Below are 15,802 nucleotides of genomic sequence, written 5' to 3' on the forward strand. Positions count from 1 at the left end.
TTCATGTTTACTGAAAGTGGCAAACACCGGGTTCACAAGGTTTCCTAGATAGAAATTACCCTTACGAAAGTAAGGTTCTTGTACCAAGGCCACTTGGGCTGTACCATTTTGCATAAGTCTGCAAAGATTGATCGTTGCTGTTCTTTTATGCTGAAGATTGATCTGAGCTATCTTAACCGTAGCCACTACCCAAACTAGGTAAGATTAAACTCTTCGCAAAAACAGCACAACAAAGAACAGCAACAATAAAACCAAATCGGTATCGATTGGAAAACGCCAAAGGCGAGGATACACAGAATACACTGTGTAAATCGCATAATGCGAAACCATATAGGTGAAAATTTAAACTAATTAACACCATCTTCATAATCCCGCCCTTATTTAGCCTCAAGTGAGACTAAAGAAGGGCAGCTGATTGTCTCGGAGAAACACAAGGTCCACTGCACCATTGCTCCGGTTAGCGCAGTAAGGGCTACATACTGTGGAGAGTGCTCAGGTACTCCACAGGCTCCGTTTGCGATTAGGTTTGTATAAGACCCCCCTAACCATTAATTCCTAGGCACGGTAAGCGTAAAGCCGCATAACACCATGAATTAGGGGTCACCTGATTAGTGGATTCCTACCACTGGAACAGGCGGTCCCGTAGTGCTATTCTTAGCCAGTTAAACTAACCGCTACCGACACTACACAGCTATCTAGGCTGATCGGGAAAAGAAGTTAATATTGGTGATCAACTTCATACGGGCCCGAAAAAGCGAAAGATTGAGGTCTAAAGCCGATAAAAGAAATTAAGTTATGAAAAACAGGCAAGTTTGATTTTCTATTCCGTAGAATCGTAACTCGTTTTGTGGCTTAGTGGGTTAAAGCGCCGGACTAGCGATACGGAGTCGTGGGTTCCAGACCCACCAAAAACAAGTGGTAGTTATTTCATGAATTTATCTCCCAATTTGTCAATTAACTGTACTTTGCCTTTAAATGGTTAAAGTTTTTAAATGATGAAAGAAACTTAACTTAAAAACATTTTTTATGGCTATAATTTCAGCCCAAGGCTGGTTTATCTCAATTGGACAAAAAAAACTTGTAGGAATTCTTGAAACTCTGTGACTCTTAAAAAATACCTGTGGATGATTTCCGGAATTTATTATACATTTTTAAATCTTAAGCAATCTGTTATTGCAACTCTCACAAAAACTTCAACTACTACTGTTTTACACATTAATATAATTGTTTGTATCAACGTCTGAATATTTTAATGGGAAAGGGTGAGATTTTATTGCTTGTTTTTTCGAATACGTGTCACGCCCCCTGCTTCCTCTAGCTAAGCCTATGAACACCTGTTGTAAAATAACTACTAAATATTAGAACCCCAAGTATACGTACCATAAAAACTAACGTGAAGCCAATCGCCCACATAAGCTTTCGCTTTTCAGTCTTTCCGTATGGTTCATCGTTCTTAGGACTAGGGTTGAATATACAGTTAGGATGTGAAAGCTGCAAGAAGAAGAAAAACAAAAATTTAGATTTGCGGAATGATAGTCAACCCACAAGAGTGTGTGCTTATTTGTCTAGATATGTCAATTGGCCTGACACAAATTGATGGCCCCCCTCTCCTTCTTAGCGTGACTCTTTTATTTGTGTTTATGAACTAGATTTTAAACCCGGTGCTAGTTCATCTTGGGACCCACTCAGTCACTTCCCGTCCGAAGTATGTTTGTCGAGAGTGGGATTTGATCCCAGGTCCTCGGTGTGATAGTCATGTGCTCTAACCATCACACTAGGCGGTCCACTTCACAGCGTGACTCGCTTTGTGGATAAGTAAAACACCATATCAATTCAATTTAAGCTAATTCATTTAAATTTGATTAATAACAAAAAAAAACAATCCCTTTCCTACTCTCATGAATTATCGATATATTTTACTAATCTTTTGGTAATCTGAACATAATCTGAAATTAAATCAATCGTACATAGGGATTATGCTCTCTGATCCTCATCCGCCAATTACCAAATATGGCAAAATCTGGATAGTCACGATATCTTCTTTTTCGTATCTACGCACAATGAACGTGTTTATGATGGAATTCCCCAGTGATTCGAAACGGGCTTAATCTGGATCATAGTAGTAGATCCCAAAAGATACCTCATTTCACAATGTTTGGCAATGATCAACAAAATTTGCGTTATATTTCGCTTTACATTTATCTCTGTCGTTGATTCTGCGATGTTTGCCTAAACATTTACAGCATCTCCTACAGAGTGAACGTGTTGAATATTATGTGTTTATCAATGTGTTGCTAACCAGCCTGGTGGAGTACTGTACTCCATACTCCAGTTAGCCTGAGAAGTTACCTAAGACTTCTATGTTTCCGATGAAATTCAACGTAGCCCCAAATAGAAATGATATGATGGAGTATACATTTCTTAAGACAATAACAGCTTGCTTATAACAAATGCACCTGTTTTGTTAGAGCTATAATTAAAGAAACATATAAAACAAGCAATGATTACCTATCAAAGTCGCACATATGACACACACAAAGAAGTACACAATAATACTGGATCAGTATTCTGGTCATTGGTCAGCTCTGATGGATAAGATAAGCAGAACGTGCTAACTTGCAACGCACGATTGGGAATCGGATCTGCTGCATGGTGCGGTAGCTCCATACCAGTAGGAGGCTAAAAAAAAGTAATTGCCTGCAATTCCGAAATGTTTTTGTATCACTTTTTTCAAATCGTCAATGCAGGAAAACCTGTTTTTTGGTCATGAACACTTCTAAGTTTTCCGAGTAACACACACGTTCTACGTGAGCTAGATTAGATGACTAAATTTTGTTATATAGGAGTTACATTGTTTCATGTAGGGGTCTCCAGTTAGCCTAGTGGTTAAGGCTAAGGATCGCCAATCCGGAGACGGCGGGTTCAATTCCCGTTCCGGTTGGGAAAATTTTCTCAACTCCCTGGGCATAGAGTATCATTGTGCTTGCCTCACAATAGACAAATTCATGCAATGGCAGGCAAAGAAAGCCCTTCAATTAATAACTGTGGAAGTGCTCAAAGAACACTAAGTTGAAGCGAGGCAGGCCAATTCCCAGTGCGGACGTAGAGCCAGAAAGAAGAAGAAGAAGATTGTTTCATGTAGAACCGATACTCGAGAAACTACTGAGCTCAAATTAAAAAAAAAAAAACAGGAAATTATTTACTGTTTTTTGCCACCTCTTTTCCCATAGTGCACTTGAAGAGAAAGATTTTTATTATTATCCCGACCAGAGGATAAGAGAAAATTGAAAACTGATTTTGATTCCGGGATGCTACTCTCTCAGTTATTTTCTTCTTCTTTATGATTCTACGTTCCCATTGGAACTTGGCCTGCTTCTCTTCAACTTAGTGTTCTTTGAGCACTTCCACAGTTTTTAATTGAAAGGCTTTTTTGTCTGCCATTGCATGAATGTGTATATTGTGAGGCAAGCACAATGAGAGAAAATTTTCGCAACCTGAACGGGAATCGAATGCACCATCTCCGGATTGGCGATCCTTGTGGCGCTTTGATCACTGACTGGCCGGAAGCACGACCAACTGCAGCAATGGGGAGATAGATGGATGAACATACATGGGTGAGCTCGTTTCATGCTATTATCTTATAGTGTTAACCCTAAAAGGGATACCTTCATGGCCTTAGTTTCGTCACCTCGCTGAGTGTGTTCCATCAAAGACGAACTCTGAAAGGCGCCTGGGGTCCAATGGACCCCAGGTATCCCTTTTAGGGTTAATTTTAATTTCCCCTCTTTTGGATGGCAGCAACTTTTGAAAATTATGAGGTTTGTTCATAGTAGATTTGTACTTCGAACGCGCTTTGTTATAGATAAACGAGTTGTGAAGAGTTGTCTGTACCTAATTTGGTTTGTGCAGGACAAATTAGTCCCACCCAGCGATCAACCTAACCAATTTTCTAATTACTCCGACACATTGTACGTAGAAACGCCGAGTAACTTGAAGGCAATTCATAACAATAGCATTGTTGATGACCGGAATGCGCGCTATAAGTTTGCGCTTATCGAAACAATACAAAAATTCTAACACTTCACAAGGGGTAACCACTACTGCTCGCTCGTGAACCGACCTGTTGAGTGCTTTGAATTGTGGGCCACTCCGAGCCACGAAAGTATCAAGATACCAAAAGGGGAGTGTGAGTGTGTGAAAAACCGCTTTGTAGTCGATTAGAAAAATTGTGAATGCTTCCCCACCGATGTGCTACAAACATGCGTTACACTCTAGTCCACAACCGGCCGCCCGCCGCCTCGTTGAATGCAATAATGATGAATTGGAGTGTTGGTTGGTATGACTTTTGAGATTGTGGGGTTTTAGATGATAAGAAGGCAACGGCCGGCGGCGACGCGACTAACGTTGATAACATAATGGGAAAATTTCAATTAGATATTAGCCGCAAGCTTGAAAGGGGTATGCAGTTGAGACAAATTAAGTGGTTTTATGGGTTGATAACACTGTCCATTGATCACAAAAGTAATTGAACCATTCATTGTAACTTTGAACGGTTGTTTTAAGGTGGCCAACTCAACAAAGATGATAGCTTGACAAACGTACTTAAGGTACACCGGGGCAAGTTGAAACGGTCGGGGCAAGATGAAACAGCGGGTTATCATAATGTTGTCTAATGATGATAAACAATTTTATTGCCATAACACATAGTTTTTGATTCAAACAATCTTTTAGCGAAGGATAAATTTCCAAATTGTATTGAAATCTATTTCATAACTTCGCGTTTCATCTTGCCCCACCCGTTTCAACTTGCCCCGGTGTACCTTATGCCAATCCAAAGGTCTCATATTAGAATTCAATTTCTAATTCGTAACAGAAATTCCTTTGACTGCCTTGGGCATGGAGTATCTTCGTGCCTGCCATATGATGTACACATGCATAATGGTCATTTGCAAAGGAAGCTATCAGTTAATAATTGTGGAAGTGCTCTTAGAACCCTGTTGATAAGCAGGCTTCTTGCCAATGCACAGTGGTCCACGAACCAGATTTACGAAGAAAGATGCATTCAGCGCTTTGAACTAATTTTTTAGACAAATATGATCTTCTACAAAGTTGTTCCTAACTATAAGGTCCTCTTTCCAATGTACATAAAAATAAGGGTGGTCCATATTTTCAAAGAATTTAGGAACCAACTTTATTTTTGCAAGAATAACTATATGCATTTTTCGGGAAAGTTGTAGATCTATCTATTTTGAGCAAGTTTGCTGAAGACAGTTTGTTTCAAATGACCGATCTAGAGATTATTTTGCTGAATTAGCTAAGGCTGGCTCAAGAAAAACCAGTTTTCTGGCTTTAACTTTTTCAGTTTCAATGTCTTATCAAAGTAGACCAAGAAACATTTGCAGAGCATTTGAAGAAGCGTCGTTTCGTGCGCGGAAATGGTCGGAGAAACGACGATTCTTCAAATGCTCTACAAGTGTTTCTTGGGCTACTTTACGCTTGAAACTATTGAACCAAAAGTGATAACGATATCACTTTTGGTTCAATATTTTCAAGCGTTTTTATTGAAAAGGTTATATTTAGGGTTGGAGCAATCATAAAAAATGTTTTTTTTTTCAGCATTTAAAAGAAGAAATATTGTTATAAAACATATAAAAAAATTAGAGGGTGTTATTTTTGTTACTCAAGGAAAAAATAGTAGAAAAGTACCTATTTGTTTTAGATAATTATGAATATCTTTTGAACGGAATGACGTAGCAACATTCTCCGTGCACGAAAATGTGCGTTTTTGGAAGCTCTAAAAGTGGTTCTCTGACGACTTTGATGAAAAATTTTAAACAAAAGATATAGAGTGTTTAAACAGTTTGACCAAATTTGGACCTTTTGCCATAGTTTTCATATCTTTTTAATAAACTATGACTTTTTAAGGCTGTGAACCGTTTCGCTTTTTCGGTTAATTTTTAGTTAAAATTTGACACTTCGATAGTTATTTTGCGTCCGATTAAAACTAACCCTACTCCCGACCAGGGTTAGTTTTGACAGTTCGATAGTTATTTTTTGTTCGTAATGATTTGGCTGCGTACTGTATTTTGTTCCAAATAACTACTCGTCTGTCACCTTTCAAATGGGCCACCCTCGTAGTTATTTTTTAACCATCCGATGAAAAATAACCACCAAAGTGTCAAATTTTAACTAAAAGTTAAACGAATAAGCGAAATGGTTCACACCCTTGTTACTATTGGACCAAAAGAGTTAACGACCATCTCTGCGAAACGACGCGTTTTCAAAAGTTCTACAAGTGTTTCTTGGGCTACTTTGATGAGAATTTGAAACTGAAAAAGTTACAACCAGAAACTCGTTTTTTCTTGAACCACCCTTAGCAAATTCAGCAAAATATCTCTAGATTGGTCATTTTTAAATCTACATAAAAACTTTCTTCAGCAAACTTACTTAAAATTGATAGATCTACAACTTCCTCTTTCGGGATAGAATGAATAATACCCAACAGCAGCAAAGGTTACTTCTTCTTGAACCACACGATGAAACACTAAGCATTGACTGCGTGCATTTTAGTGCAACGCCTTACATGTTCATATGGAGTGCTACGTGCGTGACGTTTGTGTTTATTGTACCATGCAATACTACTAAACCCTTTCCTTCCCACGACTTTGAACAACTATTTCTATGCCAAAAAAGCGTTTCCGAAAAAAAAAAAAAATACTTGAACAAAAATTAATGTAAATAAACCATTTTTTTCAAAATCAACGAAAAAAGTTCAAGCTGCAAATCAAAAGTGATTGATTGCTTATCAATAGTTTCACTATTGTAACAAGCAGCTGGTAGATGGGTTTATCTCATGAGTTTACAATCATCTCCTTAAAACTATTGCATCATATTCTTCTATTTTAGTTCGTCTAAAATAGATGGTGCTCTAGAGCAACCATGGGAAGTAGAGGGTTAACTAATTGACCTTCATCCCGGCCCTACAGGATGACAATCCTTTGCATCGCATCCGGATGAATCCAGAGATTTGCAAAGAAAGTGCGTGGTGGGAGTTCCCATTATTGCGTTAGTTGCGACTGTGTTTGTTAGTGACATAGTGACGATCGGGTGTAGCTTTTACGGAGGAAAAAGGAAATTGCAGATTATGTGATTTTTTGTGATACACGCAGAAAAATAAATTGTAAACACAATTAAATTCTAGTTAAAATCAACCGATTTTTCAGTTTACTATAGCGACAAACTGATTTACAAATACAAATATTTTCATTTGTCGAAATTTTTGACAGTTTGTTAAAACAAACAGAGATATGGTATTTTGAACATGAAATAATGGATTGAATCAAACGACTGGACTTTTGTTACTAATAAACCCGGAATGTGATTGTGTTGGTGACGGCAGCAACTGCGGCAGCTCGGAAATCTATTTTTAGACCGTCGGTAAGCGGATGGGGAGGAGACCGACTAAAAAAAAAGACAAAAAAGGCGAAACCGATCAACTTTTTGTGGATGCTGTCGTGAGTACCTGCGCGTTGTCCACCACGGCCAAAGCTGCACTTGGAAATTGGCGTGATGGATTTGCTACACCTTCTTCGTTGTGGCGATGTTGGGGTAAGCATTTTATAGATGTGTGAGTGCTTTCGGACCATGTTTATGATTTTATTTTGTTGAAACAAATGAAATTTTTGACATTATATGAAATGATGGTGATCGGTTATTTTTATCGATTAACTCTAAATGAAAACAATTAAATATAACTTTGTAATAAGTAAGTTCTCAGTTTGAAAATCAACCATGCGTTTTATTGTTTTAAACAAGCGTCATTTTTCTGCGTGTAGGATAGTGGCTGATAAGACTGCTTCCTTAGGTTGTCCTCAACTGCAAAAAAAGCCAACGAATGCCCGGTCTTCCACAAAGCTCCTTCTTAATTCTCTGCTCAATATGGTTTTAGCTTGTCGTTCGTCCGCCAACGGCTATTTACAATATCATCAAAGATTTTCGCTTCTTTGAAATGTATTCTATTCTTTTGAATAGCATACAATAGAATACTGTCTCAGTAATATAAGCGTTCAATAATCCATAGCATTGTTATTTCAGCATTTCGTAATTCAGCCTTTTGTACGTAACCCTATCTTTGACATATATGCATTTCTTTTGAGAAATACAATGCATAGCATTGTGAGCAGCCATAAAACTTTCCCATTCAGAACACAGTAACTGAAGCATGTTCCCCCAAAATGACTTAGTTTGGTCAACCAAGAGCTAGGGGAGGGTAGTGTGCATCAAACGTCAAGCTCAAGCAAAACCAATGCGAGGCCCATGGCTTGGTAATCGATCAACAAGCAAATGATCAAATAGACCGTAAAATCAGTGTATAATGAAAATAATTAGAGTCTGTTTGTCTGAGTTGTTAATGTTGAGGTGGTCCGTTAGTGTTATTCCTTGAGGCTGAAGCCGTTTGAAAATTAGTCGAATAACTATTTCAGCCTTTTGATGAATTCGTTTGTAATTGCAGCCTTTCGTGTTTCAGCCATTTGTTATTTCAGCCTTTCGTGATTCAGCCTTTTGTACGTAACACATGTATAGGTATACCTCGATTTACTGGGCATTTCAATTTTCGAAATGCCTATAAAATTGAACTTTACATAGAGGAACTGACGTATTCTCGGCAGTTTTGTTCTCTTCGTTATGGGAGGTTTTTTGAAACCTATTCAACTCAAAGCTGGTGTCCAATCTTTTCCAACCAAGCTGAATTGTACAACGAAGTTTTAAGCCATTTGGCCTACAAAAAATCCCCCTTGACGAACCTGCCGATACCCTCAGTCACTCTAAAGTCGAAGTAATTTGATTTATTTTATTTTTATTTAAAAACTGCATGAAAACTGAGTTTTTGATAAAAGGCTCGGAGTTTTTGACATTGGCATATATTAGTAAGTCTTGCTAAATGACGAATAAACCATTATCTTGCTAGCTTGTTACCATCGAAATCTTTTGTCTCCAAAAATATGTATGATTGATTCAAAAGACAATATTTTGAGCTACGGCCATTGTGTATGTCTAATTGCATAAATATCCCAAAAAATCAAAAAGGCCAGAAGTTGATTCAAGGATTCCTTTGAAAATGCCTCCGAGGGTTTATATTCCTATACGAAATGCTTCCAAAATTTTCCTTTACGAATTGCTGGAGAAATTCCTACAGGGATCCTTTCTGAAATTGCTTAAGGGGTTCCTTCCCTTCGGAAATTTAGAGATTCGTGACAAGCACTTGATAGAGCGTGATCACTGGTTGTGCTGTAAATACCGAACGATTTTTCTGTACTAGTAGTGTAGGTTTATACTGCTTAATGCACGGTCGCCTTTTGCTGCAATTCTGTGGTGTTAAATAAATGTAAGTGAACCCAGAACTTTCAACTTTATTACAACGGTCTTCGAAGAAAATTCTCCATATCAATTCATCATGCTACAGACTTTTTTCGTAAAATCATCAGAAATTGCTTGTTTCTCCAGAAATGTAACAAAGAATTCTTTTACGAAATGTGGAATGAATGGCTTTCCCAATTGGGTTCAAAATTTAAAAAATGTGATTTTTTTTATGGAAGAGCACCTTTTCTGAGGCATTAATTTTTAAGATTTTTAGAACTTTGTAAATTTCAAATAGATTTTTGGAAACCCCCTTTTAACAGCTGGGCTACTGTTTGACAGCTCCACTCAGTACAAAATGCGACGAGGGGTGATTTGACAAATCTCTCCCATACAAAATTCAAATGATTTTTAAATATTTTCCCGGGCTCTAAAATTCATAAAAATTTGGATTCCGACTCAGTTTGTCATGCAGATTTAGAATATCGAAACATCTCTACACCGCTAAAGAAGTCAATTTCTCCATGATTTCCACAAATCATTTCAGAGATTGTTTGAAATCTCTCCAGACATTTATTCAAAAATTTCTCTAGGCATGCGTTTGGAGAGTTTATTGAAAATTCACTTAGAAAATTTACCAAAAAAATCTCCAGAAATTCTTATAAATATCTATCTTAAAATCGTTAGGAAATTTAACCGAGTATTCGGACAAAAAATTCCCTCACGGTGTCTTTCAAAAAATCTTTAAAGAATTCTTTCTGAATTTTTTTCAGGGATTTGTTTAAAATTCCATTTATTCTACAAAACCACATAAAGAATTTTTCCAAAGGATCTATCATCTTGCATGACTTATTTCTGAAATTCTTCAAAAAAATATTCATGAGTTTGAGCAGAAATTCCTCAAGGGCTTCATTTAAAAATTTGTTCAAAAATTCCTTTCAAAATTTCTTTAGAAATTTATTTAGGAATTTATTCAGAGATTCCTTCAATAAAACTTTCAGCAATGCCTTCAGAAACTATTTCAGAGTTTTTTCAGAAACTGTTTCAAAAGTTCCATAAAAAAATGTACTGGGGTTACTTTGAATTTCTTACAAGAATTCCACCAGAAATTCCCATAGCAACTTCCAAATTTTCCAGAAATTCTGCTAGGAAGTCCTCCCGAAGTTTAACAAAGAGTTGTATAAGAAAGATGTATATGAGTTTCTGAAGAAATTCCTCCAGGGATTTCTTTAGAAAATCCTGCCGAGATTTACCCTATTTTTTCGACACTTTCTATTTTTTTTCCGAAAAATCTTTCGCAAATTCCTTTAGGCATTCTCTCAAATGATCTGCCAAGGATTTATTTGGAAAAACGGTTTTTCTGTCAAAAAATCCTCCTAGAATTTCTTTAAAAATTTCTCCAGGGACTCTTTAAAAAAAAATAGGTTCAAGTGGGAGTTTTCTACAAAGACTCCTATAGCAACTGCCCTAGGGGTTCCTTCGCAAATTTTTCGAGGGATTCTTTCAGAAAATCTCCCATGGCTTGTATTATAAATTCGACTAATAATTTATTCAGAAATATCTCCAGATTTTCCTCCAATGATTTATTTACAAATTTCTCCAAGGATTACGTTGAAAAAACTTCCACTGATTCTTCGATAATTCTTTCATGAACCCTTGCTGAAATCCATTTTAGGAATAATTTGAAAAATCTCTAACGAGTTTCTGAAAAAATGTTCCAGGAATTCTTAAAGACATTCTTTCAGGGACTCCTTTGAAAAATCCTCGTTGAATTACTTTATCGTAAAGGAAATTCTAAAGAAATTCTTTCACAAAATTTTCTAAGAATTCCTTTAGACTTTAGAATATTCTTCAGAAATCACTCTTAGAGCTCCTTAAGAAAGTTTTGCACGGATAGCTTCTAAAAATGTTGCATGGATTCCTGTTTTAGTTCGGTTCAATTACTTTTATTTTTTTCATTGGATGTTTAATTTTTTTTTGATAATTATTAAAATAAAAATCTAAACAAACTCCTGGATAATTGTAAGAAAATAGTAGCAAATAAAAAGCTCTATGAGATGAATAGTCAGCGCCATCGTAACCTTATCTGTTTGACGTAATTTGACTGCTGTCACTGTGCCACTGTGCCAGTTCATATACGGTGGCACTTTTCTTGCGATGCGGTGAGTTGCTGAAAGCTTTGCTTCAATAATCGATTCCTTTAAGAATTCGCTAGTGCTGTTTGAAGTCGATTTCTCTCTCTCTCTCTTCTTGGCGTAACGTCCTCATTGGGACAAAGCCTACTTCTCAGCTTAGTGTTCTATGAGCACTTCCACAGTTATTAACTGAGAGCTTCCTCTGCCAATGACCATTTTGCATGTGTATATCGTGTGGCAGGCACGAAGATACTCTATGCCCAAGGATGTCAAGGAAATTTCCTTTACGAAAAGATCCTGAACCGACCGGGAACCCGTCACTCTCAGCATGGTCATGCTGAATACCCGTGCGTTTACCGCCTCGGCTATGTGGGCCCTATGGGAAGTAGATTTATAGGAATTAAAAAAGAAATATCTAAATAAAGCCCATTACAAGCTGTTGTAGAACACCCTCGCTTATCGTTATATTGAAAGATCACAATTGGAGACGAATGTGTAACACGTTACGCATCGCTTGAGATGTGTCATTTCATATTGTCAAAGACGTCTCTCACCAAGAATTACATCATTGTCTTTAATTATTTCTTATTGATGATTTAACCGCATTTATTACTCGTTGTTCTTAACTATGTACAGTACTGATGGCCGCCTCTAATTAACGTAACTACTGTTCTAAAAGAAATACGGAAGTTCTGTCAGATGCTTAAAATATTCCGCTACACAGAAAATGACAAGAGCATTCTAGAAAGATGGAAGCAACACTTTGACGAAAACTTAAATGAAATGAAGAAATTAGACATGGAGGATGGAGACGCCGTAATGAATGAATATATCAGTACGTCATTTGCTAGCTCAAACAATAGCTATGCAGCTGCTGGGGCACTCCATAGGTTGAATTGTAAAAGGATAAACGAGGTTTGCGAAAATACTGCAAACTATCATTTGGATCCATAGAAATTTGTTCGAATAATCGTGGTATTCACGTAGGTGTAAAATGCGTTAACGCTATCACAAGGGAAGCGAAATTTCTAAAATATGTAATAAGTTTCAAATAATGTTTGGTGTTGAATAGTTGAAAAAATAATTATTATAAATTATGGGTTCTTCTAATCAGTTGTAAAAATCCAAACATTTATTTTTTCTGTTCGGGTGAGCCACTGTGACCAGTATTTAGATCTTTTGTGGCATTACCCGTATCCTTAGTATTTAGTGCATGTCGTACTACTCCATTGTCATAGAGAGGCAATGAAGCATCGATTTCTGTACAGTTCCTGTTTCGTTATCCCAGAGGTGCAAGAAATCGATTGCGATGAAAAGGTCCCGTTACACTAGTTTACAAAATAAAACGAAAGTCGTGAACTTCTGTCAACGACTAGAATTTTTGAAGCACAATTTAGTACTGATTTCGAAACCGTGCTTCAAAAATTTTTAAGTAGAGCACTTTTTGAGTTTTAGCTCAAAATCGAGTTTTACAACTTTTAAAAATATGGAATTTACTAAAATTCAAATATCTTGCGTTTTGTTCAACCAATTTCAAATCTTTTTCCATAAATTAAGAGCTGAATACAACACCATTAGATCATCTGAATGCAGGTTTTGCGTCAGATTGATGAAATTCAAGGTATTGGCGAGTTTAAGGGACGATCTCCTTAAATTTTAGCCAAATTTCCAAAAATATATGAAGAAATGTATTTTTTTCAATAAGAAAAAAACAATCTAAAAATTCTTTCTGAACGTTTATTTGACATATCATATGTAGGCGAGTTACAGTAAAAAATTCAGCTCAATCGTAGCATTGATTACGGAGAATGAGATGTGTGAAGTGAGCGACTTTGCTTAAAAATAGAACAAAAATCGATTTCAAATCATCAACCTTGTATGGAAAGTCGAAAAAATTTTCGCTCTACTGTAATTTTTTTCCTTCGCGTTTTCGAACTCAGGGCATGATTCTACACCAAAAATGATCATCAGCTTACCGAGTTCAAAAATGCTGTAAACTAGTGTTATCATAGAGATTTAAATCCCAGTGAAAGAGCGCCCCTAATCAAACATAATCTATTTGAATTCTGAGAAAAGCAAAACGGTGGTACTGATATTTATCCATGCATCAGAACTCTAGCCCCATCCATGTCTTGCTTCTAGTTTAGTCCCAGAACAACAAAGAAAAACCCGGGACTTTAGGCTAGTTGCAAAACTCTGTCAAATTAGAGAATGTGTTCTACAATAAGAATGCACGTGAGTCCTTGAATTATCAGAACTTAACAGTACTTGATAGGTTAGTGCGCAGTTGGATACGTAAAGCATGTTTGTTTTCCTAACATCAAGTGAAGTCTCTGGTGGGCAAAGTCCGATTCTTTAACTATCAGCAAGGCAGAATAAATGCAATTTTAGAAACTGAACACCAGTAACAAGTACTTTGTACCATGAATCCTTATTATCAAAACATTACCCCAACTTGACAAACCGGATGTCACTAGGGTTCGGTTTGGTAGATCTTTAACCGTAACGCAACACATAAAGGCGATCTACCTACGTAACGGGCTCCGTTAAAGATCGAGCATATTTTAAACCCCCTCAACCATTCATCCATCAGCACAGGTTGCCTGACACCTTGGATTGGGGTTCCCTGTTTAGTGGACTTTTTCCTCCGGAACAGGGGTCCGTAGTGTTATTCTTAGTCAATTGAAACAATCGCTACCGACACTACACAGCTATCTAGGCTGATCGGGAATACTTCTAAACGGTTAGGCCATTAAAATCCAAACATAGAATCTACTGGTCATCAATAAGCATTATTTTTTTAGCATTGTTGCTAGTCCGGAGAATTTAAAATTAGTATGATTTTCTTAAAACTAAAATTTTTATGAATAAAAAAATTGTGTTGTAAATTTTGTGATGCAGAGACCTATGCAAAAATCTTACTGCTACGGGCTTATCAAAACCCAAAAGCAAGTTTTTTCTCCCTGCCAAATCACTTTGGCTTTCCCTAATATTCCATGCGAACCTAATGCGCCACCGCCAGTTCATGGACCGCGCAATGTGCATCAACCACAATAATGTTGTGACTTTCTTTGCTCCCATTATGTTATGCTTTACTTTCCCAAACCAACCATCAGAGCCCACGCAGAGATTGTGTTGTGCCTCCACTCCACATAAAATAATTACATGTACGAACTTACACTAGATATGCTCTGTAATGACAGCAGATTCTGTTGACTAGTCACGTTGTTGTTTCCGTTGCTATCGTACTGTTCATCGTCGCAGTTGGTGCTGACTTCCAGATACACGGGCATGATTGGTGTCGTCGAACGTTGCAGTTAGGCTGCACTGGGTGTTATTACTCTCTCTTCTCTAGAGCTGATTGGTAGTGCTTGCGTTGTTTGCGGGTTGTGCGTCACTCCGTTACAATTCACTAAAATTTCCTTATCCAACTTAAACCGCTCGCTCGATCGATCGCTCGCAATGAAGCCACGAAATCAAATTTCCAATCGGCCTCACTAACGGATTGCACTAATTACATCGATCAACACTGTTGGATCACACATTTATTTTGTTTGCATCTTTCATCCATCCGTCTTTGAGATACAAACGTATTTCGCATAAAAAAAAAACCGGCGCGACAGAGGCGATCGCTCACGTAGCACAAGAACCACAAGAGGGCGGGTGATGAAACTCGATGTTATCAGCCTGCCTCGGACTCTGCCTATAGAGTGATTTGAGTGCACACAAATTATCACTTTGATCGAATAACAACAAGACACACTAGAGGACTGACTGTAGAGTAAGTAAAACGGCTGGCGCCTTTTCAGCGAGCGAACTGCGCGAGCTTCCTACAACCGCAAGCGATCGATCGCGGCCGACTCGACTCAACCGGCGTAGGAATGATACTGAGCGAACTTTTACCCGTTCAGCGGGTGGTGGTTTATGCGAGCAGCACGCTCGACACACATCTATCTCGCTATCACGGACTTCATAGCAGCAGCGTGGTATTGTTTGGATACTGGATGATGGAAAGCTCAAATTGATAAAATACCCATCGACAAGTGGTGTAACCAATACCAACTTGGGCGGTTGTTGTTTACAGTTTAGTACGAACTGACTGGACTGGATGGACTAGATCAAAGCCAGATATAGGAAAGTGGCAAGTGAACAACTTGCTATGGAAGGGTTGTAGTGCACCAAGTAATGCTTGGATTGATTCTGGTTGAAATTAAACTGCAGTAAACTTAAAATAATATACTAAAACATAAAACCGTGCCAGTTGTCAATTAAATAATAAAAAGCCACAAAAACAAAAGACAAAATAATAC

General features: G+C 37.5%; 1 protein-coding gene across 1 annotated transcript in view; it reads right to left on the reverse strand.

The window, feature by feature from the left end:
• The window catches only part of LOC115258668 (proton-coupled zinc antiporter SLC30A8), a 30,713-nt gene extending 15,311 nt beyond the window's left edge, over positions 1-15,402 (reverse strand). The window contains exons 1-2 of the mRNA XM_029858987.2: positions 14,672-15,402; positions 1,381-1,491 (exon numbers count right to left, since the gene is read on the reverse strand). Coding sequence (XP_029714847.1) covers positions 1,381-1,491; positions 14,672-14,785 — 225 coding nt within the window. The 5' untranslated portion in view covers positions 14,786-15,402. The remainder of the gene's footprint in view (positions 1-1,380; positions 1,492-14,671) is intronic.
• Between the last annotated feature and the right edge of the window lie 400 nt (positions 15,403-15,802).

This window comes from Aedes albopictus, chromosome 2 (assembly GCF_035046485.1).
Source record: "Aedes albopictus strain Foshan chromosome 2, AalbF5, whole genome shotgun sequence".
NCBI lineage: Eukaryota > Metazoa > Arthropoda > Insecta > Diptera > Culicidae > Aedes > Aedes albopictus.